At 43.3% G+C, this 26781-nt stretch overlaps 4 protein-coding genes across 5 annotated transcripts; 1 reads left to right on the top strand and 3 right to left on the bottom strand.

Moving 5' to 3' along the window:
* Positions 1–15: 15 nt before the first annotated feature.
* On the top strand, positions 16–7990 carry LOC311350672 (ras-related protein ORAB-1-like). The gene is made up of 6 exons (XM_084470737.1): positions 16–395; positions 3774–3846; positions 4617–4712; positions 5291–5386; positions 6082–6213; positions 6578–7990. Exons 1-6 carry the CDS (start codon positions 382–384, stop codon positions 6776–6778), a joined length of 612 nt encoding a protein of 203 aa, XP_084326863.1. The 5' UTR covers positions 16–381; the 3' UTR covers positions 6779–7990.
* A 520-nt stretch (positions 7991–8510) lies between these two features.
* On the bottom strand, positions 8511–17879 carry cep68 (centrosomal protein 68). Its single transcript, XM_084470965.1, has 8 exons — positions 17747–17879; positions 15222–15613; positions 13295–14476; positions 12613–12772; positions 11921–12165; positions 11540–11662; positions 10840–10936; positions 8511–10435 (listed from the first exon to the last, which is right to left on the bottom strand). Exons 2-8 carry the CDS (start codon positions 15555–15557, stop codon positions 10299–10301), a joined length of 2280 nt encoding a protein of 759 aa, XP_084327091.1. The 5' UTR covers positions 15558–15613; positions 17747–17879; the 3' UTR covers positions 8511–10298.
* Positions 17880–18442: 563 nt separating this feature from the next.
* On the bottom strand, positions 18443–19607 carry sdhaf4 (succinate dehydrogenase complex assembly factor 4). The gene is made up of 3 exons (XM_084470356.1): positions 19460–19607; positions 19080–19193; positions 18443–18922 (listed from the first exon to the last, which is right to left on the bottom strand). The coding sequence occupies exons 1-3, from the start codon at positions 19533–19535 to the stop codon at positions 18813–18815; spliced, it is 300 nt and encodes a 99-aa protein (XP_084326482.1). The 5' UTR covers positions 19536–19607; the 3' UTR covers positions 18443–18812.
* A 2336-nt stretch (positions 19608–21943) lies between these two features.
* tlx1 (T cell leukemia homeobox 1) lies at positions 21944–24803 on the bottom strand (the record flags this gene model as incomplete). Of its 2 annotated transcripts, none has more annotated exons than XM_084470242.1 (3): positions 21944–22154; positions 23432–23669; positions 24323–24803. In XM_084470242.1, 3 exons carry the CDS (start codon positions 24801–24803, stop codon positions 21944–21946), a joined length of 930 nt encoding a protein of 309 aa, XP_084326368.1. The 2 variants fall into 2 exon arrangements, with proteins under 2 accessions (XP_084326368.1, XP_084326369.1); XM_084470243.1 differs by having other exon boundaries at positions 23432–23633.
* Positions 24804–26781: the final 1978 nt, after the last annotated feature.

Genomic DNA, 26781 nt, shown 5'->3' with positions numbered 1-26781 from the left:
CGTCAGTGTGGGAGCCAGTGGGCAGGGAGACGTTCTAACCGCTGTACTAGCCGTTGTAGTTGCTAAGCCATAGTTATTCAGTAACCAGTTGAATAACCTGTGTATCTGGTACCTACATCGTATCTCGTCATCCTATATACGGACTTGGTTATACACCCGAGAAATACGACGTCCGTCTCCTTCGCTAGCCGTCTAGCTAATGCTAGCTACTTCCTGGTTGGCGTCTCGGCCATTTTGGTTCCGTATTGAGATCCAGGGAATCCGAGGAAGTGCAAGCTAGCTACCTCTCTCCCGTGTTCACCCGCAAGAAGACTACCGGAGTGTTTATCCTGGTCCTGACACTTTTCAAACAGGGGGATTTTACTGAACTAAGGGTGAACCATGAATCCCGAATAGTGAGTATTCCTCAATGTGTTTAGTGTCACGTTGCCTGAGCTTGTTGTAGGTGAACCGACTATCCTGGTTAGCAGCCAGCGTCAGCTGACGTGATCCCCCTGTCCACCTGTGTGCCTACCCCGTATCGGGTTGGAGATATTGAATACATCGGTGGAGAGGTTTAATTCCATAGTGTCCGGGGGTGGGATTCACTCTTGTTGCAACACTTCTCTAATATATACGTTAAGGTTTGAGCTCAGCCAGCTGTTTGCTCCAAGTCGGTGACTGTTTTCAGGTGCCCGTGTGTATTTTATGTTAAGACATAATCAGCTCAAGTTTGCAATACAGTGGTTAGTTAAAGGTGTTAACGATGCATTTATCGCTGTCCAGGATGGTTGGTGTCTCCTATGTTTTCTGCTGTTACCTGTACGCCATACGTGTACCAGGGGAGTCGTTTACTTATGTATTGTCTATAAAACCATTATATTTTATGTATACCTATCATTTGGCCCAGCTCATTTTCAATTGATCTTGTGAATACTGAACGAACGTTGCATTTACCAATCGGAATGATTATCTGGCTGTCATTAATAGGCTTGATGTATGGTCGCGGGTCATCCACTTGCATTTGTTTAACCCACATTTCGTGATTAACGATTCACACGGAAAAACGACATCGATCTGTTTACTTCCGTATAACGAGTCAATTACGCCACATTACCTGGTGTGTAAGTACATGTGACTAAAAAGCCCGTTCATTTCACTAGATGGCTGGGGTGAGTCGTCTCCGTCATGTGTTTGTCACATGCCATATGACAAACCCACTAATTCATCACAGCAAGTTGAGCAATTGGCCGGCACTCGTCACAGATCTTTAACACAGCTTCCAACAAAAATAATTAATGAATTAAGTAATTTAACATTTGCAGGCCTCCCCTGTCAAGTTAAGTTACACCCAGTTCGATGGTATTTTCATAAAATATTAATAGTATCAACATACTTTGTTTGTATTGGACAAACAACTGCCAAGACATCTAAAGTTAGATGTGAATAGTTTAATTCAAAGTCGAGTCTATAAACATGACTTGGCGTGACCTCTCTTAAGTATTGAGTAGCCTGCACAGGGACACCTATTGTCCACGGCCACGGTATTAATGACAAGAGCATGACTGGAATTTGACTGAAAGCGAAACAGTAGAGGGCTTGGAGTGGTCGGGAAAGACCTGCGAACCCTTGGGCACATGTGACCAGCTGGCCAATATCCCGCTTTGTTTGCCCTATATGCTGAGTCTCCAAGAGCATTGGCCAGTGTTTCATCCCAATCTAGACTTGCATTATTGGGCTGTTTCATGCATGCACCCAAAACGAGGTTGCTTGCCTTATAATTTATGATTGAAATAGATGACATAACTCTTGGCATCAAGTCTTCTTTTGTTGTTGATATTGTGTGAAAGCAACATCTTGCCTGTCTTCAATAAGGTCAGTGAAGGTGCAGCTAGGACCCGAGAGAGAAGTGTGTATTGTCAAGTTGTTTCCTTCCAACTAGGGCACAGGTCAAGGCCTTGTCCAGCAGGGCATATTGGCACTATGCTTTATTGCTAATTCTAAGCAACCCCTGTGCGTTTCCTGAATTCATGACAGCTGCTGGTTATGAGCATAGCCTATCCCCATTCAGGTCTAACTTGTGTTTCAGCCTCACACTTAGTCTATGTACCTTGTTGGAAGAAGGTATTTCAGTTATTTCATTAAAAATGACTTCAAGATGTCAAAAGATCTTGGGCATTGCTGTTTTCAATGATTTGACATTAACAGGAGGTCAACCTATAGGTGTATTTACACTGTATAGGTTGACATGCCAATTTCTAATGCACACAATGTTTATGAGCGGATGAAGGAAGAGCGGGCATCTAACACTGTCATCACATATTTTGTGATGAGGGGTGTGAGTTGAAACTGGTGGCCACACCCGGCCTTGTATCACACCACATAGCTGCTGGTACAGTTATCAGTCAGCTACTAGCTAGAGTTGACATGCGCCCACCCAGGATTATCCAGCTGGGTGTCTTTTAGGATTCTTCACATCAAAGACAAGTCACTGCAAGTGGGAATCCAACCCTTGGTGAATCAATTTCAGCCGGCTTTCCTATGCTATCTTTCCAACCATCCAACCGACAGTAACCAAACCATCGGCCTGACACTGCCATACTAGGCTTCCTGTTGGAAGAGGAAGCAGCGTTAGCAGCTTAGCTTGTCTGGTTTGGACCCTACTTCATGCTCCGTCACATGATGGGCCCTCGTTACCCAACACACTATGCTTTCTTATTAAAGAAACGGCAGAGCTGTGTTTCTTTGAGCTTGGGATGTTTAATTTACCGGGAAATACCCTGACATGTCAGCTACCAGATACCACACAGATGCCCTGTCAGCAGTTTCACAGATGGACTATAGTACAGAACACTAAAATGACCAGGCACTTGGGAGATATGTTGAGACGATGACTCTACGGGGTAATCACTGATAATCTGCATATAATTCTTATTCAAATCTACATTCTGACAGTCCTTGGAAATAACTATGGAGTCCTGGTTTGGAGTGATCTGGTTATTCGGTAACAGTGAATGACTTTCCCTCAACCTGTAGTTCATTTAACAGAGGTGACTCCCACGGAAGTCCTCTGCCGGCTGTAGGCCTACCACCTTGATGTATGTCCTCTATACAGTGGAACTGCAGATTGTTCTTGTTATGTTGCAATCTGGGTATGAACTGGTCATTTTCTTATCAGTCCATTTGTTAGTTGTTTAGTTTACATGTTTAGTTTACATGTTCACTTTACTTGTTACTTGTTTAATTTTACTTCGAGAACAATACATAATTCTATGTTTGTATTTCACCGCAGATATACCAAATGATAATGCAAAACACCCATTTTATAATGGGATAAATTAGATATATGCTTGCCTTCGCTGCCATAGACTTCCATAGATGATAAATAAAGGCTAGCCGTGGTCTAGACAGACATGGCTGGATTTCATTTATTTCATTCATTCACAATCACAGTACATATGGCCTTGTCCTTCAACACACATAAACATCACTTGACCTAACGGCATCATTTTAGTCACCAACCAAATGAATCAAACCACAAGGACAGTAGCCAACAGGCACTTTGGTAACAATGCTTATATGTTAACTTCACCTGACAGTCAGTCAGTCAATCAGTACGAGCCATTGCCATCAGCAGTGTTTCACTAAAAACTAGATTAGAGTTTTTCATTGGTTGTTATCTGAACTCTGTAGAGTAGACTACCACCTATAAGTCCAAATGTGGTTTGGATCCGATGTAGTGTTGCATTGCAGGAAGTCCTTTAACTTGCTGTTTCTTCTCCTTGTCTCCACAGTGACTATTTATTCAAGCTTCTGCTCATCGGTGACTCCGGGGTGGGAAAGTCTTGCCTCCTCCTACGATTTGCGGTACGTTGCGTATCAAAGAGACCATTATTTTGGTGGATCTCTCCATACACCGGGCTTATGCTGTCTTGTGCATGTGGTGAATCACGTATAACTCTTGACCGTAGATGCAGGATATTAGGGATTTGTCGGTTAGGACAAGATCCTTGTTAATGAACTCTGTGGTGGGTTTTCTTTTACTTTCTTTATACACGTAGTTAGAGTAGCGGTTAGGGTATTTGACCCCCAGCCGAAAAGTTCAAACCCTAACAACCAATGTCTTCCTGTATCTATCCTTGAGATGCCATGAGCCCTACCTGCTCATTAATGACTGAATTCTAAAATAAGGTTTTGGATAAAGTGCTAATAGAAAATGTGGATCAGGTTGTGTATAATAATGTGGTAATGATGGCAATGGTAACATTAAGGGCATAGACAGAATCATTCTTACAATTTACAGAGATAGGCCTATACTATTCTACTCAGCAACAGCACACTATTACTTGAGCTCCTCATTTGAATTTCAAAATATCCCTGCCAAGTTTCCGCCTTCAGTACAACCAACTGTCTGATTCCACTTAATAGGTTGGAGTTCCGACTTAATCAACTAGGCCTAGTCGTCATTATCCAAAACGTGCAACAGCAGCAGCCTACGACTAATATTGACTGATGTTCCTGTTTTAGTGCCTTGCCCTTACGTACAGGAAGTCAGCCTTGCAGGATGTTTGAGCAAACTATGCTGACCCTCTTCCCCTCTCTACCTTTGCCTTTCCTTTTTTTTTTTTCAAACATAGGATGACACATACACAGAGAGTTATATCAGCACCATCGGCGTGGACTTCAAAATACGAACCATCGAGTTAGACGGGAAGACTATCAAACTCCAGATTGTGAGTACGAGGCACTGGGACCAGACGCTCCCTGTTTCTCCCCGCTCTCCCCATCCCTCTGACCCTGTACCAGGGCCTCCTGTCTCTGCCCACACTTATCTGGATGTCTTTAGGAATTGGGTCAAAGGCATTTTCTGAGGTGGAATGCACTGCAATAATAATGTATGTTTGATTGATTTTGTGACTATCTGCTTAGACCTGGTTAGTCTCCAGCGGCATCAGCCACTGGAGATAGATTCTGTTGTGTTGTTGAATAAAGAAGTAGCCTTTGGTTAATTTTACTTTCTTTATTTTACAAAAGTTTTTTTACATTCTTTGTGCCAACTGTGCAGTCATTATACTAACTTAAATTTGTCCCATGCTGTTAGATATGTTATGGTATTTTTGAATGTTGCCCAGTACTGAGCCAAATCTCAATAGGATTTTGTGTCCATCTTGATGGACAATAAGGAAATCGGAATGCGTGGCAAATGGTGTCAGCAGCCCAATTCAAAGTGTGTGTTTGTTGCTGTTGGTAAAAGCAGGGTGGTGTTGGTTTGACCCAGCGAATGTCTCTGTGTGCCTCTCTATCTCTCTAGTGGGACACAGCAGGCCAGGAGAGGTTCAGGACCATCACGTCCAGTTACTACAGAGGGGCCCACGGTATCATAGTAGTGTACGACGTCACGGACCAGGTCAGTCTTAGGCAGTCAGTGATCTAGGACGGTCTAGTGGTTAGGGTGTTGGATTCCCAGCCCAAAGGTCCTGGGTTCGAACCCCAAATCCCACACAGTCTATGAATGTTCTTCTTCTTCTTCTTCTTCTTCTTCTTCTTCTTCTTCTTCTTCTTCTTCTTCTTCTTCTTCTTCTTCTTCTTCTTCTTCTTCTTCTTCTTCTTCTTCTTCTTCTTCTTCTTCTTCTTCTTCTTCTTCTTCTTCTTCTTCTTCTTCTTCTTCTTCTTCTTCTTCTTCTTCTTCTTCTTCTTCTTCTTCTTCTTCTTCTTCTTCTTCTTCTTCTTCTTCTTCTTCTTCTTCTTCTTCTTCACATTTATCTAGGAAGTTCACTCTAAAGTATGTACTGAATAAAATTAGATTCAGCTTTCAACACAATTGATGCATGGATAGAATAATTTATAATTGGACATAAAATAATGTAATGGTATATTATTACATTCATTCCATGTCTCTTTGAATAACAGCCACTGCTTAAATATATACGCCTAAATATGAGTAAGACGCAAAAACTGCAAATGTACTATACCTGTAGTATGTATATGTAGTCGTTTAGCAGATGTGTGAATCTGCAGGACGTTCTGTATTGTTACTAAGGCTGTGCTCCAGCGTGACTGTCTGACTGAGACTGGTGCCTGTGCTGCGTTGTTCCCCCACAGGAGTCCTTCAACAATGTCAAACAGTGGCTGCAGGAAATCGACCGCTACGCCAGTGAAAACGTCAACAAGCTCCTCGTGGGAAACAAGTGCGACCTGACGACGAAGAAGGTGGTGGATTACACAACGGCCAAGGTGAGCCCGAGAGAGAGGCGTTTAGGGATATGAATTAAATATCACCGTGAGCTTATCCTTTTGTTTGGATGACACTGTGCCTGCTGTTGTCTTCACCTTAAAGTGTTGTGAATCATTGCTATTGCTTGACAAAGCCAAAGTCACTATTTGTTGTAATCAGTATAACATGGATATACACAAAATACAAACTTTTGTGGCTCAGACCTTTTTTAGTCATTCATATAGAAATGTCTGTATATTGGGCAGTTTTATAAAAAATCCTAACCATTCCACCCCGTCCTGTCTCCTTCTCTGCCTTTGTCTGTGTTTCTCTCTCTTCCATCTGTCTTTCTGTGTGTCTCTGTCCGTCTCTTTCTCTCTCCAGGAGTTTGCCGACTCGCTGGGCATCCCCTTCCTGGAGACCAGTGCTAAGAACGCCACCAACGTGGAGCAGGCCTTCATGACCATGGCCGCCGAGATCAAGAAGAGGATGGGTCCTGGGGCGGCGGCGGGCGGAGGGGACAAGCCCAGCGTCCAGCTCACCCCCGGGACCAGCGTCAAGCCCTCGTCAGGCGGCTGCTGCTGAGAAATGGCCCTCCACTCCATCCCCTCCCCGGTTCCCTATACTCACCTTACCAATATGGCCGCCCCCTACACACCCTTCCCAACATGGCGCTTTATCCCCCCCCCCCCCCCCCCCCAGACACCCTACCAAGATGGCTAATCTCTGCACCTTCCCCAACATGGCCATCCTCTTCCAAATATCCACTGTGTCCACCTCAAAAAGCCAACTACCAAGAAGGAGATAAAAGAGATTATGTTTCTGGATCCCGTGTTAAGTATGCGATCGTGTAAGAGATAAATATGGCAGTTGGCTTTATCTGTACATAACGTAGCCACACTATCAAAAGAAATAACAAAAAAAAAACCTTAACAAAATAATCGACCAGACAATTAATTTACCCCCCCATCCCTTTTCACTTCCATCCTGTTCCCGTTGACAAGATCTCTCCTTACCCATAGGCCTCGCTGAGACAATAGACGTTGTTTGGAGTCCTGGTTAAACAGCCCTTTGTTGAAGGTTTATGAGAACAGTGTGTGCGTGTATGTGTGTGTGTGTGTGTGTGTTGCGTTGTGTGTGTGTGTGGATGTGTCTTTCACTGCATTCCTTAAGTGGGGTTGGTATTCAACTTGCTATGTGTTCTGTTTGTATGCGTTTAGTTTCTTGAATCAAATGTTTTTTTTAAATGCTGTTTGTTTTCAGCATCGGTTTTCTCCCCCTCCCTGTTTTTTGTTTTTGTTTTCTGTTTTGTTTCTATGCCAACTTCTGCACAACAGTGTGTCACTGTCCCAACATTTAGTCTTGTGCAAAAATATATATACACGTGTATGTATGTATATATGTGTGAAATCCAATCTGCCAGTTCTGTCGTTGTCAATCCATCATCTGGGTATAGCATTGACTTCTCGGTCTGGATTGGTTTTGTGGCTGAAGACTCATATTGTCAGTTTGTTGCTCGACATGTAACACTGAAAAAAATAAATACTACATCAAGACTGTATGAACCGGAACAGGATCTGCGTGCAGTTCTTAAATGCCGAAGATAAAAAAAAAAAAAAAAAAAAAGTTTGTTTTGAATTGTTTATTCTACATTCATATGGTAAATCCTACGTGTCGGTAACTTGGAATCATGGCTACTCACTGGCCACGAACTGTTTAATCTGCAGAAATGCAACTATATATAAAATAAAATACACTATGTTCTCTTGTTTATATAATAAAGGCAACTGAATCCAGTTTGAGAAGGAACTATCTTGGATCATTGTTTCAGCCTGTGTTCTGCCATGAGATCTGTCTTCACAATGTGACTAGTATGGTCTGCCGGTCGCACACCGGTATTCTGCAGGAACCGGTCAAAATAACCTTAATTTGTGTGCTAATCCAAGGTTTAGTTTGGCTGAATCTTGAGCGGGAGTCTAAAGCAGCTATATGCTGCCTGTGTTTCACTGGAAACAACTTAGCAGAATTGACAGGAAATCCTTGGAATCAGTTGTTCCCTATGAGTCAGCACTCAAGTTGTTTGACTCGCAAGGATATTGGTTCAACATGCTTACACATGAAGGTTGACAAGCGGTGGTGTAAGATAGCAGTTATTGACTTTTATCAAAGCATTTTAACTATGGAGCATTTTTTTAGCAAAAAGAAAACATTTAAGGAAATGTAAGTGATTGTCAATTAATTGAATGTAAGACACACAAACAATATCAACGGACAATGAAGAAAAGAGACCAAATTATCGATAAGAAACTTTATTTTGTGTAAGCTTGTGGTACGTTGTGTTACAACAAATTGAGAAAAATACAAAATTATCAAAGCTAATTAATTTTTAAATGTAAGCTAATTTTGACTTAGCTTACATTTTCTAACATGTTTAAAACACTTCATATTTGAAACTACAGCTGAACTTGGATAATACAAAGTTAAAAAATAAGTCATAAAAATGTGCTTTAAGGCATGTTATGTTCCAACAGCCTCCCGTCATCATTCAAGGTCAATACTGTTAGGGCCTGATCTGTAAAATGTTTTATTTTAAACCAGTTTTTAATGAGTAGTAGCTGAATTACATCTGTAGTTTTCTAGGATAAAGGAAAAAACATGAGCACTTCAACTGTATGATTAAAGACTAACCAAACAATCTGTAATGTACAGGTTCTGATTGGCTCATGAGTATGGCCAATTTGTTTTGCTTTCCCCCCTCTGATCTTTGGTGCTAGTGTTGGTTGCTGTTTAACAGAATACAGCCTCATTGTGAGTACTGTACATTACCGATTCACAACACCAGTCTGTCTTTACAGTTCTGGGAACAGTCAACGACAAACATTTATTGTGAATGGCAACACAATCGATTACATTTTTTTTACCATGGGAGGTTTGAATAATTACTAAACGATTTGATGACAATAGAGCTTTTCAGACCAGTGTCCACCGAAAGCACTGTACATTCATTGTCTCACATTCACCCATTCATACACACATTGTATGAATGTGCTTTTTATTACACTGACCGTGTCAGCAATGCAAAGCGACAGCCAGGTTGTAAGGGTTAGGTTCCTTGGTCAGGGACACCTCAGCACTCAGCTAGGAGGAGCCGGGGATCGAACCAGCTACCTTCCGGTTGCTAGACAACCATTTCTACTTCTTGAGGCACTGAGGCCATAACCCATCAAGAGGCTTAAAGAGTAGTCAAGTGGTTCTTCTTTCGTCACAATAACTGACACAATGGTGAACTGCAACAGTTCACCATTTTGATCCTGCAAAAATATTACACCCTCTTGAGTCTCTAGAGAACAAAATGTCATATAAAACCTTTAAATGTTATTTATTTGTTGTTGCTGGTAAACTGGTAAGAAAAAATATTATATTGGAGAGAAAAGGTTTGTTTGAGAGAAAAGGTTAATAGAATTAATGAGTCAAGGGCTGTGGTGATGTATGATGGATACATGCTAATTACTTTTACCTTTTGGGATGGAAAAGGTTTAAAAGTGTGCTAAGGTAAAGAGCACTGATTCAAAAAGTTAATCATCACATCCTCAAAATGGTGCGGGAATCTAAAAAAACGTCCAACAGACTACCAACAAGCCAGACACTTAATATTCATCAAACAGTTCAGAAACCTAAATAATGTAACAGTCTACCTTTGGTGGTTGGGCTGCAAGACCAGGAGTTTATAAAGGATGTCAAATAAGTTCCCTTCTTTAAATGTAAATTAAATAAATCAATAAATAAACTTTACAAATGCTATGAGTTGACCGTTTGCATACTGGCATTCCAAAAAATAAGATAACAAAGCTAACATAGAGGATCCTCTGATCATAAGTCTGTCTACTGGTCTGTCTGTCTGTCTGTCTGTCTGTCTTTCTGTCTGCTGGTCTGTCTGGCTACTGTTGTGTCTGTCTGTCTGTCTGGCTACTTGTCTGTCTGTCTACGGGTTTGTAGGTCTGCATGTCTACTGATTTGTATTTGTGTCTGTCCACTGGTCTGTCTGTATGTATGCATGTCTTCTACTGGTCTGTCTGTCTGTCTGCTGATCTGTCTATTGATTTGTCTACTGGTCTGTCTGTCGGTCTGTCTGTCCCTGGGCCAGGCGGTCCATGGCCGACAGGATGGCAGAGAAGAGGTTCTCTGTGTTGCTCTCCAACGCCTTGGTCTGCCTCTCGATCAGAACCAGAGTGTCCCTCAGAACTAGAGAGAGAGAGAGAGAGAGAGAGAGAGAGAGAGAGAGAGAGAGAGAGAGAGAGAGAGAGAGAGAGAGAGAGAGAGAGAGAGAGAGAGAGAGAGAGAGAGAGAGAGAGAGAGAGAGAGACACCATTTTAAGCATTACACGATTCTGGTTCAATGCATCTGCAGAACACATAAATTCTCTCCCCTCTTCCATTAATGCGATTAGCTATGCAAGTCTGGCTGCATTGTGCCAACACAGTTCCAAGTTTCCTATTTCCTCCGGGCTGTGGTAGGGTTACACCACCCAAAACACACACAGACACACACGCACATACACATATACACACATACACACACACACACACACACACACACAAACCACACACAACCAAACACAACCATGCGCAGACGCATACACCACAGACCTGGGGAGGTGCTGTTGAGGCAGCTGAGAAGCAGTTCTCCCGTTTGCAGGACAGAGGAGGCGAGGGGCTGATGGGAGGACACCTCCTTCTGGAAGCTCTGGGCGGTGAGAGGGGAGCACAGGGGACAGAGGAAGGTGCAACGATGAGTGAAGGGGTCGCGGAAGAGAGTGGAATCACAATTGAACTTATCAGTCCAGTGGCTGGACCTGCGTCATGTAGTACCGCAGTGATCAACCAATTCAAATCTTTCCTTTTTGTGAGTGTGTGCAAGCGACTGTGAGATCTGTTGTCCCACGGATGACCCACAAGGGGACCGGAAACCGCTTACCCATAGGCTGCTCTACATTTGGCTTTAATATAACGACAGAGATTAGGTGTTTTTGTCCTTTAATTTTGTCATTTTGCAGATGTTTAATATTTCATTTTAGATACTGGTAAGGCATCTTGCTCAAGGATTTCTCCAATTGCAGGCTGTTGACGTTAGGTATCAGAACCATTATCTTTAGGCTGTCAAAGCCCCGAGCACTACACTACTGGTACCGGGATCGCTTGTTACTGGACTTCACCATGTAACAGACCTCCCCTGGTAGTGGGTCTCACCTGGTATTGGACACCCCTGGTACTGAACTTCACCTGGTACTGGGATTGCTTGTTACTGGACTTCACCATGTAACAGACCTCCCCTGGTAGTGGGTCTCACCTGGTACTGGGCGAACGACGACTTGACACTCTCTAGGTCGGCGGTGGGCGGGGCCAGCACCTCCAACTTGTGGGCCACCGTGTACAACCAGCCAATCAGCTGCTCCAGGTTGGAACAGAACACCTGAGTTGGACAGAAAACATGTGTCACATAACGTTAGCACAAGGGGTTCGTAGCATGCACTCTCACGTACCAAAATGCTTTCTAAATTCCATATTGATATAATTTACACGTGATAGGTCACAACAGTGACCTGGCAAACCTTTTTGGTTCAAAACTAAGATATCTCTCAGTGGGTCATATAACCCTCTATGTAAAGTGTCTACGGCCATAGATAATACATAACCCATAACCCACAGGACGTCTAAAACCTTCCGCTACCTGGATGTGCTGCATGAGGGAGGTGGAGCTTCCCTCCTCCTCCTCTGCTACGGGGCCCCTACTGTGGAGGGCGTGGAGGCAGACCCCGCTCAGCTGCTCCACCAGGGACTCCACGTCCCTGAGGGCCGCCTGGCTCACCGCTCCGACGGCGGCGGTCCCCTCCGTCTGCCCGCCGCTACCACCGGCGCCGCTGACGTCACCACCGCCTCGCGTCTCTTCAGAGCGGACATGACCGCGGTGAGCCGCTAAGCAGGCACCAAAAAACCAAACAACAACAAATTCAAAATGGTTCACAGTTAAGCCTGAAGCACACTGTACTCATTTAGCTTCGTATTTGTAGCGTGACCCATATAAGTACCCGAATCAAATTGTTTTGACCAAGCACACAGAGGGCGAATGTAGCAGCAGCTATAAACAACAACATCCCAGTCCATCCCTTGGACTGGGATATTCCAAAAACGATATTTCCTGCCTGTACCGACACAGCCGTTGGCGGTTTTTTGGAAAGGAGATTGTATCCTTGGTAGTTCTGCCAGAATGTCTGAATTATGACTACTAAATAGCTGAGGTTTTCCATGTCAGTATAAATTATAACAATAGTACATATTTACTCAACTCCTCTTGATTCCCGCCACTGAACACACACAGTGCTCAGGACACATAGACACCTCCCACCCCCCTCTCAAATTTACCTTGAACCACCTTCTCCCCCTCCGCCTGGTCCCCCTCCTTCGCCTGGGGTATCTGGGGCCTTCTGAAGGGCCGTGGGTAAGGGGGGTCCTCCGACTCCAGACCCTCCCAGCTGCCTGTGAGTGTGAGGGGCTGACAGAGCGTTGCAGTCACCTCCCTGACCTGGAAGTGGAATAGAGGAGACACATGGCACCATCACTTCACCGTGACTGGATACCGAGACAACCAGGCTGAACACGCACAATGGAGACATTCAATCATATATTTTAAGGTATTTTTGGTGGATTTATGGACTCAAGATAGATAGACAGAAGGGTGGATTGAAGAATTGAACCGTGCTCTCTACAAGGTACCAACGTTTGCCTACAAGATTAGTTCGGTCGATACTGTGCCAACCCAACATTCAGGACTTTTGAGTAAAAAAACACAACATACAATCCCATCCATTGTATCTCGTACAGCTACAAACAATGAAACTAAGATACAAGTTAGCCGCCCCATACACATTGTACAAGGAAATCCAGACCTTCCCTCTGAGGATCAGTGAGTGACTTTACATGAAGAGCAGTAAATTAAAGTAACAACAAGCATACAAGGCCCAAGTACCTCTGGGCCTAATAAGTTATTGATGCTGTGCATACATAGATAACGTTGCATTAGGTTACTCCCTTATCTCCCCCTGACCTGGTTGGCAAGCGATTTCAGCTCCTCCAGCTGGTCTGGAAGAGGCCTGAACTCCTCGTCCCAATCCCCAGCCGAGGTGCACCTTGGTCGGGGAAACAGTAGGCTGGTGGAACGGATACCCCGAGAGGATGATGAGGAAAAGGAGTGGGTGAAGGGAGGGGCATTCGTTAGTCTCTGGTGGTGCTGACCGCCAGCCCTACTAAGGCTGGGCCTGGTTCCTCCAGCTGGGTCCAGGCTAGAGTCCAGACTCTCCAGGGACAAACCGACGGGATCCGTGTGGGAAGGAAGGGAGCTAGCTAGAGGCAGGCTGTCCCAAGACCTGGGCAGGCCCTGGAGCTCAGAAGACGTTGGGCCACCGTTCCGGCCCCAGACCTGCTTGGACTTCCCTGTGCTGCTTAACCAAAAGTCCAAACCTGACAGGCTGTTGGAGCTGCAGAATCCGTCCAGCTCGATCCCAGAGTCCTGGAGAGTTTGGTCGCCCATCCGGAGAAGAGAGCGACCCTGTTTCGGAAGGTCTTTTCTATCGCCGCTCCCCTCCCCCGGCCGTAGAGGGTAGGTGTAGTCCAGCAGGGCCTGGTACTCCCTGTCTGGGTCCCAGCTCGGGGATTTTCTGTCTGGGGACGGAGGCAGGGACCGGGGTATGGCGCAGGCCCAGTAGTTGGCCTGATGTGGAGACATGTGGTCGAGGTTTGGGGATGTGTGTCTCTGTAGGTAACCCAGGGAGGAACTCTTGGTCAGGTATGTCTCGGCTCCTCCTTCTCCTGCTCTTGCCCCTGCTCTGCTCCTTCTACCTGGCGTGGTGTCGGACCACAGGTGCCTGGAAAGACACGGATGAGGAGCGACGCCCGGAGGCAGCTGAGTGGAGGAGAGTCGAGGGCTCGAAGGAGACTTTGGGGACTGGACCTCCAGGGACGGACTGGAGAGGCTGCTTCGGTCGGATCCCTCGTCCAGAAACGGTGAAGCAAAGGCTGACTCGTGGAGGGATGGTCCGGCTCTGAGGTCGGACACGGCCAGAGGGGAGGAGAGGTCTTCTCTCGAGGCTGAGCCAGCCGAGGAGCTATGTCCAGTATGTTGTAGGTTGGGGCCAGTGGAGGGCACCGCGTGTCTTGGACTCGAATACCTTCTAGTGATGTCAATCTCTGCATGCTGGTGAGAGGCGGGCAGCCTAGTTCCTGCCCAATCCTAGAGCAAAAAGGGGAAGGACTTGTTACAGAGGGCCGACCATCAGCGGATAATATCTTGTTCAAGAAATGTTGCTTTGCAATGAAATGGCTGTGTGCAGTTTTGCAGTGTTGCAGTGTTGTGGTTCTACCAGTTTACAAGGTGAGACAAAAACATTAAATCACGATTCACTTTAAGATGTAGCATTTCTGAATAGGTTTACCCTTTGGACAAATCGTTTAAACCTATACAGAACCTTTGAGGACAGAAAAAATTGTTTCTGCGACTTCTACTGTCACACAGAATGGTCCTTTTGGTACCAAGGGTTAGCATCGATTTGCTGTTATTGTTATCATCTCATTCATTTCCTCCAGTCATGTGTGAGTGTTAATAATAAACAAACAATTTACTTTTGATCGATTGAATCACAGTGGGTTGAAAACTATGATGCAGTAAGACACCTTGACGATTCAGTGAATCATCCCCTTAAGAATTACAATCCAATCAAAGAGAGGGAAACTAAACAACAAAACCTTCCAGCACTATGCTAATCACACACCAACAATGTATAACTATTATGTATTAATGCTAAATCATCTTTTTGATTTCCTTGGCTACACTGCACTCGGTCCACTTAGTTTATTACTCAGTCATGCAAAAAATGTTTGTCAAAACTCTTTGAGTTGTATGCTTTGATTTTCATTATTCTCACTTGTAAGTCACTTTGGATAAATAACATATAGCTAGCTCCATCCTACCCCCTCACCTCCTCACGTCCGCTCGTCTGAGCGTTGGTCTTCTTCAGGATGGACGCCTGCGGTTCTGCCGGGAACAGGGGTCTCCTCGCAACATACCGCCTGTCACTCAAAAACGTGGAGGTAGGCGCCATGGTTACGCTTTTATACCGCCGGTAACCTCCCTTTTCCCTCTCTTCATCCTTAACCCCAGGCGTGGTGAAGGAACTTCCAAACTCCCGGTTCGGGGTCAGTCTGGGGACGACAGACTCCGGGACTGATCGTCGGTTCCGGTCCTTGCTGCCCCCAGGGGTGTCCATCGAAGAGGGGGATTCTGGGAGACAGGTCCTCCTGTCAGCTCGCAGCATCCCGTGTAGTGCTAGGGAAGGCACGGTGATGCCTCAGGAAGCCACCACCAGCACGACTGAGACAGATAATAACAGGAGTGTGTGACGATCAGTCGTAATTCCATAGACATGCCCTATGTAGATTGACTATAGAAATCATTAAAAAGGAAGTGAGCACTGCTGGTGTGGTTCTGAAAGCGTCAGACGTGGGATATAGAAGTGCACCTCAGTGTGGGAGTATGATGAAATGGTGTTCTGCTTGGGAACGGTCTCAATAACACCCACCTTGTTCAGACCTGTCTTCCCCACGCTTCAACAAGCAGAGATACACTCATGGGGGCAGTGTGTTTCAGAGGCAGCCATTGCTGTCTACAGGGTCATCTATAGTTGGACACGACCTGGTTGGCTATTTATATTTTTGTCATACGAGTAAATTATGAGTGGAGACAGGGTGAGTTACTGTACAAACAGGTCCTGCCGAGAGAATCCTTTTATTTAGTCATTGAGGTTAAATGTATTTTGAAAATCGATGCCTATATTTATATCTGTAATTATTACAGAACTCTTACAACAAATCAAAGCTTTCCAAAACTATCTCTCTGGTGCAGACCTCCTTTGAAAACGAGCTAGCATTCTAGAGAAATCCATAAATGATGTACCACACAACCCATTTAAGGGCTAATAGAAAGAGCTAGCCTGATATAGCGCTTGGAAACCATCTTAAAAACATCATTATTGTACAGACAGACATTATTGTAAGACAGAGAATCTGCAGAAACCCTTTCATGTTGACATAAGATAAAGCCCGTTTTGACACTATTTATATCGATATGTCAACAACACAGCTGAATCTATAGCTCTTACGCTAAAATTGAAAACAACATAAAAATGTGTCTGATTCTGAAAAGTAGTAAGCTTGCTACATCTTTTGTAGTTGCTTTATATTATCAAGCTCATCAAATGATCGCTTGGTCACATCATCTATCCCTCATCACCACAGTCATCATGATGAGTGTCTGGTTCCCATGGCAACCAACCAGAGAGGCTCCCTTCCTGATCAGCAGCACGCCGTCAGTGAACACAAGACACACACACACACACACACACACACACACACACACACACACACACACACACACACACACACACACACGTACATACACATGTACTGGCATATAATTTGTATATTTAATATGATTCTGAACTTGAAGAGCTAATTTTGTATTTTGAATTGGATTATGCAGCTTCTCCTTCACATACATTCAGCCAGTCACATGACATCTGAAGAACTGGCTCAAGAGAGCATGTGTTTATGTCAGTTGAAACAACCATTTCTTCCATGTATTAAAAACCATGGCTATTCGTTTCCACATATTTTATTAGAATAAAATGACCTACCTTTTTGCCAAAATAACATTTTGGCAAATTGTTTCATTTTCAAATATGACTGTTGTAATTGTAGTTATGTCACTGGGCCATTTCAACCTAGTTATCACAGTCGTACGTACATACAAAAAGTTTCACGTATAGACTGTAATAACATGAATTACCACAAGGAATGTCACACATGGCATGGCAACCATGGCAACAACAACCAGCTACCCTAAACAAAAGTGACCTCTAGGAACTGTGCTGTCCTGTTCTCTCACACTGACCTCGACGCATGCGCTGTCTGTGTTCTCCGGAGATAACTTGCTTTTCATCTCTCTGATGAGTGTATAACCTCGCTCGTTGTTCTGTATTTTAGGGAAGTTCTGTTGAGTTGTTAGCGAATGGATAGATGATAGATTTGGATCAACAAGTGACAGTGGAAAAAAAACAACCGCATGATGTTTAATGAAACTGTATCAAGTAAAAATACACAAAAAAAGTATGTATCAAAAACCAACGCTAAACGTTATTTCTAGTTCTCTACAGTATACATGTAATATTAATGCCGGCTGGCCGGATATAAGTGCGGTCCGCCCCCTGGATACGTGCATGATTTCATCGCAGATGTGTGGGAACGGTAGGGCATTGTATGAACAGAACAATTCACTACAGCGATCAAAAGAACATACACTCAAAACGAAACCTTATTATTCTCTTATTTACCGCCAGAAAGCAGAATGCCATCGGCACTATTCCAGCTGGGTTGAGTAAAGCCACGGCCCGTTAGACCAGCCCAAACAATAGAACAGTGGCTCGTTTTTATAAATGCAGAAACTCACCCCATTTAGTGAAACGATGAAACGCCGACGCAGTTCATAATTAATTCCATGGTTCATTAGCAAAATTAAGCTGTGACATGTAGCCGTGGCTGTGCCTCCCTACCACGGAACAAAAATTATCACTGTAGAAAAAGCTTTCACTAACAGTAGCAGGAAATGGCGAGGAACACCGCCTTGTGGACATGAAAGGTAACGCATGCACATTGTGTTGGCCAATACTTTCACTTTTTAAAACATAGATATTTGTCTACCTCAATATTTATATGACAAATAATGGTAATTCACCCTGTTTCACAACCAAACATCCAAAAGTTTTTTTTTAAATTCCATTCAACAGCAATGCAACTCATATCTTGGTAGAATTCCAATTCCCCTGGCCAGAAGTAAACCAGTTGTTAGGATTCATAAAACCATTCAGATAGATGGACAAAGTTATCTCAATTTTTATATACTTAAACGGAAATATGGATTCCAGTTAATTAATTATGAAATAAACAGACAGTGGTTGACCCTTACTGGTCTTGGTGGTAATCAAATCATTAGTGGCCAGGCAGTGTGTTGTGTGTGGGTCTCACAGGCTCTATGTGTGAGGGAGACTTATCTGAGAGTTAGCTGACATTCACAACACATTGGTTTATTTGCAGCTAACTGAAGCGTTTGTTTTAAGTTTTTAAGTACAAGTAAATCAAATCACTGGTTACAATCTTTAATTTAATCTTCAAGTCAAACATTCAGATTCTGTACAATACGGAATTACCTTACACAACAAGAAATAAATATAAGCAAAATACATGTTCTTTGAAAGTGTAGATGTGCAGATGCAATACCACTAAAATAAAAAGTGAGAAAGTAGTTTGAACAAAAGAAAACTGGTAATGCTGGTTAATTTTACTTTTCCATATACCACCGGTTTATAAAGTTGCCCATCTGTACCTGCCCTTCAATCTTTACTTTACAAAATGTACTTGTACAAGGACAAGACCAAAACAGTTTTCCTCCGGGGTTATATTTCCAAAGCAGATAAATACAGGTTGTATACTATCTCATAACCTAGGAGGAGAATAAACTAGAAGTCAACACAGCGGCCCTTCCTCTCCCAGTCTCCATAGCGGGTTGGCTCTGGGCCCCGGGGCCCCCCCTGCTCCTTGGTCTCTGGGTTCACATCATTGGGGAATCCTTGGTGAGGGAGAAGACTTCAATTAACATAGTGCACTGACACATCCGTAGAAACCAATTCAAGCAGATAGCGTTTACCATGTAGGCTTATTTGTAGAACTAGAACTCCATAAGTTTGACCCAGAGTGGGGCACAATGTCCCTAAATGGCCTCTTACTTTGAGGGGCTTCTGGGTTCTTCTCCTCGGGCGCGTCCAGTCGGCCCTGGGGTGTTTGGGCTTTCTTCAGCGGCTGCTTGTCCTTCGCGGCTCCGCTCATTGACCGAGAGCTTCCTGTTAAGTAAACACATTCAATTATTCATGAAGCTATAGGCTAATAAAATGAAATGAAAAACAACGTATATTAATTATTCACATCTAGACTCATCGAGTGCGACTTTCCTTGATGAGTCACCTCTATAAAATGCTATAATTGTGCTTCCTTGAAGGCTGAATATCAACAATCACTGATTTAAGAGAGTTAGGTCGATGGATCAAGTCGATGGAGAAGATGTTTGAAGGGTGTTTCAAATACAGTAAACAAATCTTACATTACTGACCTGATAAAAAGGCTTCTCTGATCAAACTCCGGGATAATAAAGATGTGGTTGTCCCGGCACATCGTAGCAGGGACATGTTGTAGTAGGAGTGACTGATATAACAACGTTTAATGTTTCTCTCGAACAGTTACACAATTTCTCATCTGGTTTGTCGCGTTAAGATGACGTTTCCTATAATTCCTCGTAGCGTTGCAGTCCCTCGATATCACCACTAGAGAGGGCCAAAGCACAACCATTGTGAACCAGTTTGGACCTATTTGAATATAATCTGTCGAGCGAAGCAGTGTTTGTTTATATTATGATATATATCATATTTCACATATACATCATATCTCATATTGTTTTTTATTTTTTATTTAGAAATATTTGTTTTACATTTAGAGATGCTTGCTGTGGTCTATCTATCCTCTCTACCTCTCTCTCTCTCTCTCTCTCTCTCTGTGTGTGTGTGTGTGTGTGTGTGTGTGTGTGTGTGTGTGTGTGTGTGTGTGTGTGTGTGTGTGTGTGTGTGTGTGTGTGATATGGCGTGGTGTGTAGCCCGCCTATAGAATATTAACTTATTTCATAATGTTCTTGTTATCGATTTTTTTTTTTTGTTCTGTTCACTTGTTGGGCACAGACTGTGCCCAACTCATTTTAGCTTATTTGTGTTATTGGATCCATGTTTTTGACAAGACAGAAATAAGCCTTTTAGCAAGTTTAGCAAGCATTCTTTTTTTTTAACCTGCTTACGGCGTGATGGTGACCCTTGATTAGATATGTGAGACGTACGAGCTAAACAGTTATAATTCGTCCGACGTCTAAAGGATTTTATACGTTGGCCTGACGTCATGACGAAACACATAAGAAGGAAATGTGATTGGTCAATCGTCCCGTCTTGCAATGTCGCCAAGTTGGATTGTGTGCTCGTGAGCATGGTTTCCATGGTAACCGCCAGAATACAGCCCATCAGTTATCTTTGCTCTTGGAGTGGGAAATTAAATTCCCGGCATGCAGTCCGTGCAGTCGATGGGGACGAGGTAAAGTTCTGGAGAGGCTCACATCACACGCACGCACGCACGCACGCACGCACACACACACACACACACACACACACACACGCGCACACACGCGCACACACACACACACACACACACACACACACACACACACACACACACACACACACACACACACACACACAGTGTGGGAGAGAGAAGATGATGATGAAGTGGGATGGAGAGGGAAACATCTCTATTTGTGAATTACGTACATCCGTATGCTGAACCGTTTGCCTCGTCATCTCTGACACCTACATCCATCTTGCGATACGACTGTCAGCCATTGAGGAATCGTCTAGTGTTTGAACACATGGGGTTTGTCAATAATATAAGCCTTCCGATATCCATTTGTAATTTACTCTTACTTTACAAAATAAGAGTTTTTTCATTATGTGGAAGCACATTTTCAAAAGGCTTGAGGACCAATAGACCAAGTTCTCATTAATAACAGGTTAATGATTTACATTTAAAACAATGCAAGAAACCCGATTATTATTGATAACTTGCATTCATTTTAAATGGGATGGAAACAGGTGATTCTTAACGCAGCATCATCGGTCCAATAGGCATAACACTTAAGTTAAATGTTGTAACCGAACACATATTAGGCCTACTTTGTTTAGTCAAATAAATGTTGAAACCGTTGATTGTTTAATATTGTTGAGAAGAAACTGGTTCAAAATTATTTACACTTAATTGTATTTTGTCAAATATCCTCTATCTTGCGGAATTTAAACAAAACGTAGGCAATTTGTTCCGACATCCTCAGAAATATATTCCAGCACATGGGGTCTCCTTAATTGAGTTTAGACAGGGACAAATATTGAAGCTTAGAGGAAATATAAACAACATGATGGCTCTATGATGTAGGCTAGCCTACTACTAACCCTAACGACTGAACGTATAAAGTATAAAAGATCAGAAAACGTGATGGGAAATAAATACATTATACAGACAAGTGGTTTGAAATCTTCTTGAAATGTCTGTTAAATAGTGCTTGAGAATATAGACCAAGAAAAAGTTTTACAAATGTGCTAAAAGTGCTCTTTCAAATAAAAACGTCAATAATATTGAATATTGGAAAAAACAAATCATCGATGGCAAAGATGAGCATTGGGTGTTAAGATATGAAAATATGACTCTGGGGATGGATGCCTGGATGCCTAATCTGATAAAATTCCGGGTCCCCATTAGCGGTTATCGAGCCGGTTTAAATGGTCTATATTGCCATTGCTCTGGTCATTGTTTAGAAGTCATTTATGTCTTTTTATGCCTTGTTATGGCGTTTCAACCACCAGAGTTTGTTGACTGCAATGCCGCATGCCGATTAATTTCCAGCCTCCTTCGCTCTCGCTCTGTCTTTTCTTCTTTAATCCAACTTGAGGTGAACAATCTTTAAAAAAAAAGCTGATAGAAAAAACTGTTTGAACAGTTTTTGGAGGTCCTATTCGCAGGCCGACACGCTGCTGATTTTGCCCGTGTTCTCGGTCCATGGCTGCAGGTTCTGGAGGGCGTACAGGGAGCTGTTGTGAAGGCACAGCGGGTCAGGGGTCACGGGCTGGTTGATGGTCTTCTGGAAGGCCTCCTGCTGGAGCTGCATGAGGATGCGGTTCGCCTGCTGCCGCTCCGCTTCTCGCTCCTCCGCCGTCTGCCGCCTGGGAACCAAAAGTGCCCTCAGCGTGATTTACCGGCACCGTGTAGTTTTTCTTTTATAAATGACGTGCATTTTTGTGGACAGTACTTCAATAACAGCGACAAGAATGGCTTCTAAAACATTTTTTTTTAATGTTTTTTTATGCGTGTATTTCTAGACTTTTCTAGGTTTGTTTCTGTGAAATAACGTTATCGAAAACGGAGTATCCTATTGGTCCACAGGTTGTATTTTGTAGCTTATCATTTTCAATATATTTCAGGGTAAATTTCGCACAATCATAAATATACAGAGGGAAATATAAGCCTCATAGTTTGGATCTCATCGTCAGTATAAACCCAACACTCATCCCCCAAAAACGAATCAGTTAGAGGCCATATGAGGCCTGTAAGATAACATCAATAATAATAGTGATATAATAATAATACAAAAATGTTATCTTTCAAAGTTAATTTCTTGTCTAAACATAAGCTATGCCTTTTCAATTATGAGCAAGAGATGGAAAGATGAAAGAGAGATAGAGAGAGATAGTAATTTGTATTAGTTATCTTTTTTTTATTGGCCAAATCAGTTTGCAAATTTTATATACAAATTGAATTTCAATATTATTAAATTTTAGATTATAAAATTATTATTTACCAAAGAAACGTTCCTAACAAATGTATTTGTTTATTGGCCTATAGGCATATATCTTTCGATATTAATAGATAACAAATGTATTCCCGTGTGTGCAATTCGAGCATCCTATCTTTGATTATCTCGGTATTTAATATTAGTTATTCTAGCCTTTTTAACATATATTCTACCTTTCCAACAAACCAAACAAATCACTGTAAATAATATATTGGGAACAATATGGCAACGCTTATGTTTATAACTTCAGTAATATTTCAGTAAACTAATAGCACATATTATCATAGCCTATAGAAACAACTCACGTGATTGTTGTTATTATCAGATTTGTATGCACTGCTGAGGTCTGTCGTATTTTTTTTCTGTCGTTTTTTACTATTTATTGAAGATAAAGACATTTTTAAAAAGACAATAAACAAGACAATATCTGCTGATTGTCTCAATCATATTTGTATCATCGAATAAACTTTTCTTTTTGATATTTGTTAAGGAAAAAAATATTATATATTTTTTCGAATCAAGAATTAGGACAGGTGCAGAGCGAGAAATGAGGCTCATATATTTTGTATCGTCCTGACTCTATTCCCCGTGAACTCCGTGTCTCACTAGGTAGGATTAGGCTGCGATGCACACGTCATCCACCTTTACCTCCATTTGGTCCTCCTGTTCTGGAACCACGTCTTGACCTGCGCGTCCGTCATCTTCAGGGCCTTGGCGAGGGCCGCGCGCTCCGCCGACGCCAGGTACTTCTGCCGGTGGAAGCGCTTCTCGAGCTCGCAGATCTGCAGGCGCGTGAACGACGTCCGCGGCTTCTTCTTTTTGGGGGGCGTGCGGTTCTGGTACGGGTGACCTACGCGGCGTGTTACAGTGAGTGGTGAGAGGGCCACTGTTTGCGGGGAGAGAGAGAGAGAGAGAGAGGAGAGAGAGAGAGAGAGAGAGAGAGAGAGAGAGAGAGAGAGAGAAGAGGGCGAAAGTAAGCGTCAGGGAAAGAGAAAGAGCAGCAGAGCAGACCACACATCACAAGCGAAGAAGAAGGGGAATGGAAAGGACAGCCAAGCTCTTACTGCAGATCCGTCTTTATCCTAGTGGTGATTGGCCTGATTTATATTGATATAGAATGTGAGTCGGTTAATAATGCCTGATATTGGGTTTCACTTAAAATAGGCAATCCATTGACTAGATTTGAACAGTTGGTAACTGACCCTACATATTTTGTTCCATTTGTTTTTGTTAGCAAACATACTCTGTTCAAGTCAACTCAAATCCCTCTACGCCTATTACAATATTTGAAGTTATAAGCGGAAATAAACCATGCACGTGAAAGGGTCCACTGCAAACGCACACAAACCCACGCAAATCAAAGCCCTAAGGATAAAGAAGCCTAAGAATTGTATCCATTTGACCATTTAATTTGATCAAAGTCTAATAGAAGCTCCTTCTTTTTCTTTCATATACCTAAATGAAGCACAATAAACGAATGGCAGCTCGGTTATTTCGCGTTCCAAGTCTCCATTACGCAAAGCATTACGCACGACCTACCCGTGAATCGGTCTTTGGTATACCGTCTGTTGCTCTCCATCCATGGGAACGTGAGTCCTGTCAGGTTGTTGATGGCCCCGGACATCACGCCGCCGTTCTGTAAGGAGGCGTGCCCGCTGCCCATCGGTCGGTGCGCCGGCACGCGGATCACTCCGGCGCCGTTCACGTTACTTCCGTTCACGCTCACCCCCATGTTCATGTTGTACGTGCCGCCCAGGGACCCCATCCCACAGGAGTTGTTGTTGTTATTGTTGACGTGGTTCATGTTGTTGTATCCATTGTTGCTGCACGTGAAGCCGCCGTTCATGCCGCCGTAGGCCGCGCTCACCACGCAGCCGCCGTAGCTGTAGTCCGGCTGCTCGTGCATCCTCGCGCCCAGCATGCAGCTCTGCTCCACGTTGTTGAGGATCTGGTCGATGCCGAAGCTGATGGGCTCGGCGTGCGTGTGCTGGAGATGCGCCCCGCCGATGATGTGCTCCATGACCTCCAGCTCGAGCGCCCCCGCCGCCGCGCGAGGACCCCAGAAGGTGCGCTCCGTGCCGCCGCCTCTCCTCCTCACGCTCTCGGAGCTTTGGAGACTTCTCGGGCTCGTGGTCCTCCACCGGTCCTATCTAACAATGAGTGTGGGTGCATGTGTGTGTGTGTGTGTGTGTGTGTGTGTGTGTGTGTGTGTGTGTGTGTGTGTGTGTGTGTGTGTGTGTGTGTGTGTGTGTGTGTGTGTGTGTGTGTGTGTGTGTGTGTGTAAGTGTGTGAGTGGGAAGGGAGAGATAGCCCTCGCGCGCGCGTGTCTGTGTCTGCTCGCTATTGGAGAGCGTGCGGTGAGAGTGAGTCTTAACAACAAGCCTTCTCTGTTTGTTACCCGCTCTCCCGCCTCCCCCATTTGGAGTCGCGAGCCAGTCGGCCTGCGAGCGGGGACATCAATCAAAGTGGCAAATAGACAGCGCGAGATTAAGAACCAATTGTAGGCCTCAATTGGCTAAAGACTCGCCCGACCAGAGGTATGAGTGGATGGACTCGGTGTAGGCTTAGTAATAATAAAGAATAACACTATTTATGGCACCTTTTATAAACAGTGTTTACAAAGTGCTTTAACAGACAAAACGTCTCAATGCTACATGAAGGGTTTCTCTATACACATGTATAATTTGTTAACACGAATCCAGATCCTCATTGTATTATTTGCCGTTAGAGTTAAAAATGCTATTTCATACACGTGCAATACATTCACATATATTTAGATACAAACAAAAAGTAATGTTTTTCATTTAAGTTCATTATTTTACGTAGGAATTGGACTCTTTAAAAGTTATTCATAAAATAATACACATTTAGAATGAAATATATATAATGCATTTGCTTAGCTTAAGTATGTGCACTTTTAGGGTGATATTTGTAAGCTCAAAGAAACTAGTTAAAATTAACAAATATTTAGTCTACGCATCGGTGCTAATGAGCCAAAACATTGTTTATTATGTGCAAACTAATTATGTAATGACTATGCGTGTCTAGATTATTATTTATTCATGTTTAAGTCGTAATAATGCGTTTTAATTAGCAAGTGATTGAACGACACGGTGGCTTTGCGCGTGGAATATAAGCCCAGATATTTTTCTTCTTCTTTCATTCCGTTTCTTTCCTGTTCCAGAGCATTAACTGAAACCCCCACCACAGTAGTCAATAATATGCATAATGCAAAATGTGCCCACATTTCTTTGGGTATTAGTTGTATTTTCTCCTGAAATTATTAATGCATCTTATACATGATCAATGGCCTATAGGCCTATATGCACCATGCTCTGAGCTGCAGGGAAATATTTAGTGAGATAACATATTAATCTTTCCTTTAGCATATTCACAGACCATCAATAAACAGATGGCTTTTTCGAGGAAACCTCCATTATCGGTTAGGCATATGCAAAATAAAAAAAATAAACGGACAAACGTATAAACTTGAAAACAATTAAATGAAAAATGAAACCGCCATGGCCATTGATTTTCTCTCCATCGCAAAACCGCAGAGACTTAATTACTTAACATAGGGCATTAAGCGATTAATAATTGATGAGGTTTCGCTGGATCTCATTGGCCAATTGACCCTCATCAAATTTTAATGCACGAGGTAGCCTATCCCCGCTGCCCTGCGAGTTATCAATTCACTTACATTTGGTCCAATAATGAGCATAAGGGACTCTAAACAGCAGATCAATTATTGAAACGCAACGTAATCGTCTACTTATGCAGCGATAGCCGATCCACCTCAGCTGCTGGGGAGAAAGCAGACTGCAGGCCTATTCCACGCAACCGGCCTTCCTGCGTTTTTCCACCCCTAGGCCTATAATAAACATAAACACGGGAATACAATAACATCAGAGTGTGATGTGGACGGCTATAGGCTACAGGCTGCAAATATACTACGACATCAACCGTGATATGAAGCATCGGTGATGCCACCTTTCATT

This window comes from Micromesistius poutassou (assembly GCF_964030765.1).
Source record: "Micromesistius poutassou genome assembly, chromosome: 7".
Classification (NCBI taxonomy): Eukaryota; Metazoa; Chordata; class Actinopteri; order Gadiformes; family Gadidae; genus Micromesistius; species Micromesistius poutassou.
Note: the sequence above shows the minus strand (reverse complement) of the source record. Positions and strands in the feature narration are given on the sequence as shown.

Excerpts from the sequence above, each read along its gene's own strand:
- sdhaf4 (XM_084470356.1), bottom strand. The coding sequence starts at position 19,535 with ATGTCCCTGCTACGATGTGCCGGGACAACCACATCTTTATTATCCCGG. Across the intron at positions 19,194-19,459 it reads CAGAGAAGCCTTTTTATCAG|GAAGCTCTCGGTCAATGAGC; the intron begins GTCAGTAATGTA and ends TTTACTTAACAG. Across the intron at positions 18,923-19,079 it reads GAACCCAGAAGCCCCTCAAA|GATTCCCCAATGATGTGAAC; the intron begins GTAAGAGGCCAT and ends TCCCTCACCAAG.
- cep68 (XM_084470965.1), bottom strand. The coding sequence starts at position 15,557 with ATGCTGCGAGCTGACAGGAGGACCTGTCTCCCAGAATCCCCCTCTTCG. Across the intron at positions 12,773-13,294 it reads TGAAATCGCTTGCCAACCAG|GTCAGGGAGGTGACTGCAAC; the intron begins GTCAGGGGGAGA and ends TTCCACTTCCAG. Across the intron at positions 12,166-12,612 it reads GGGGGAGAAGGTGGTTCAAG|CGGCTCACCGCGGTCATGTC; the intron begins GTAAATTTGAGA and ends GTGCCTGCTTAG.
- LOC311350672 (XM_084470737.1), top strand. Across the intron at positions 3,847-4,616 it reads GCCTCCTCCTACGATTTGCG|GATGACACATACACAGAGAG; the intron begins GTACGTTGCGTA and ends TTTCAAACATAG. Across the intron at positions 6,214-6,577 it reads TGGATTACACAACGGCCAAG|GAGTTTGCCGACTCGCTGGG; the intron begins GTGAGCCCGAGA and ends TTCTCTCTCCAG.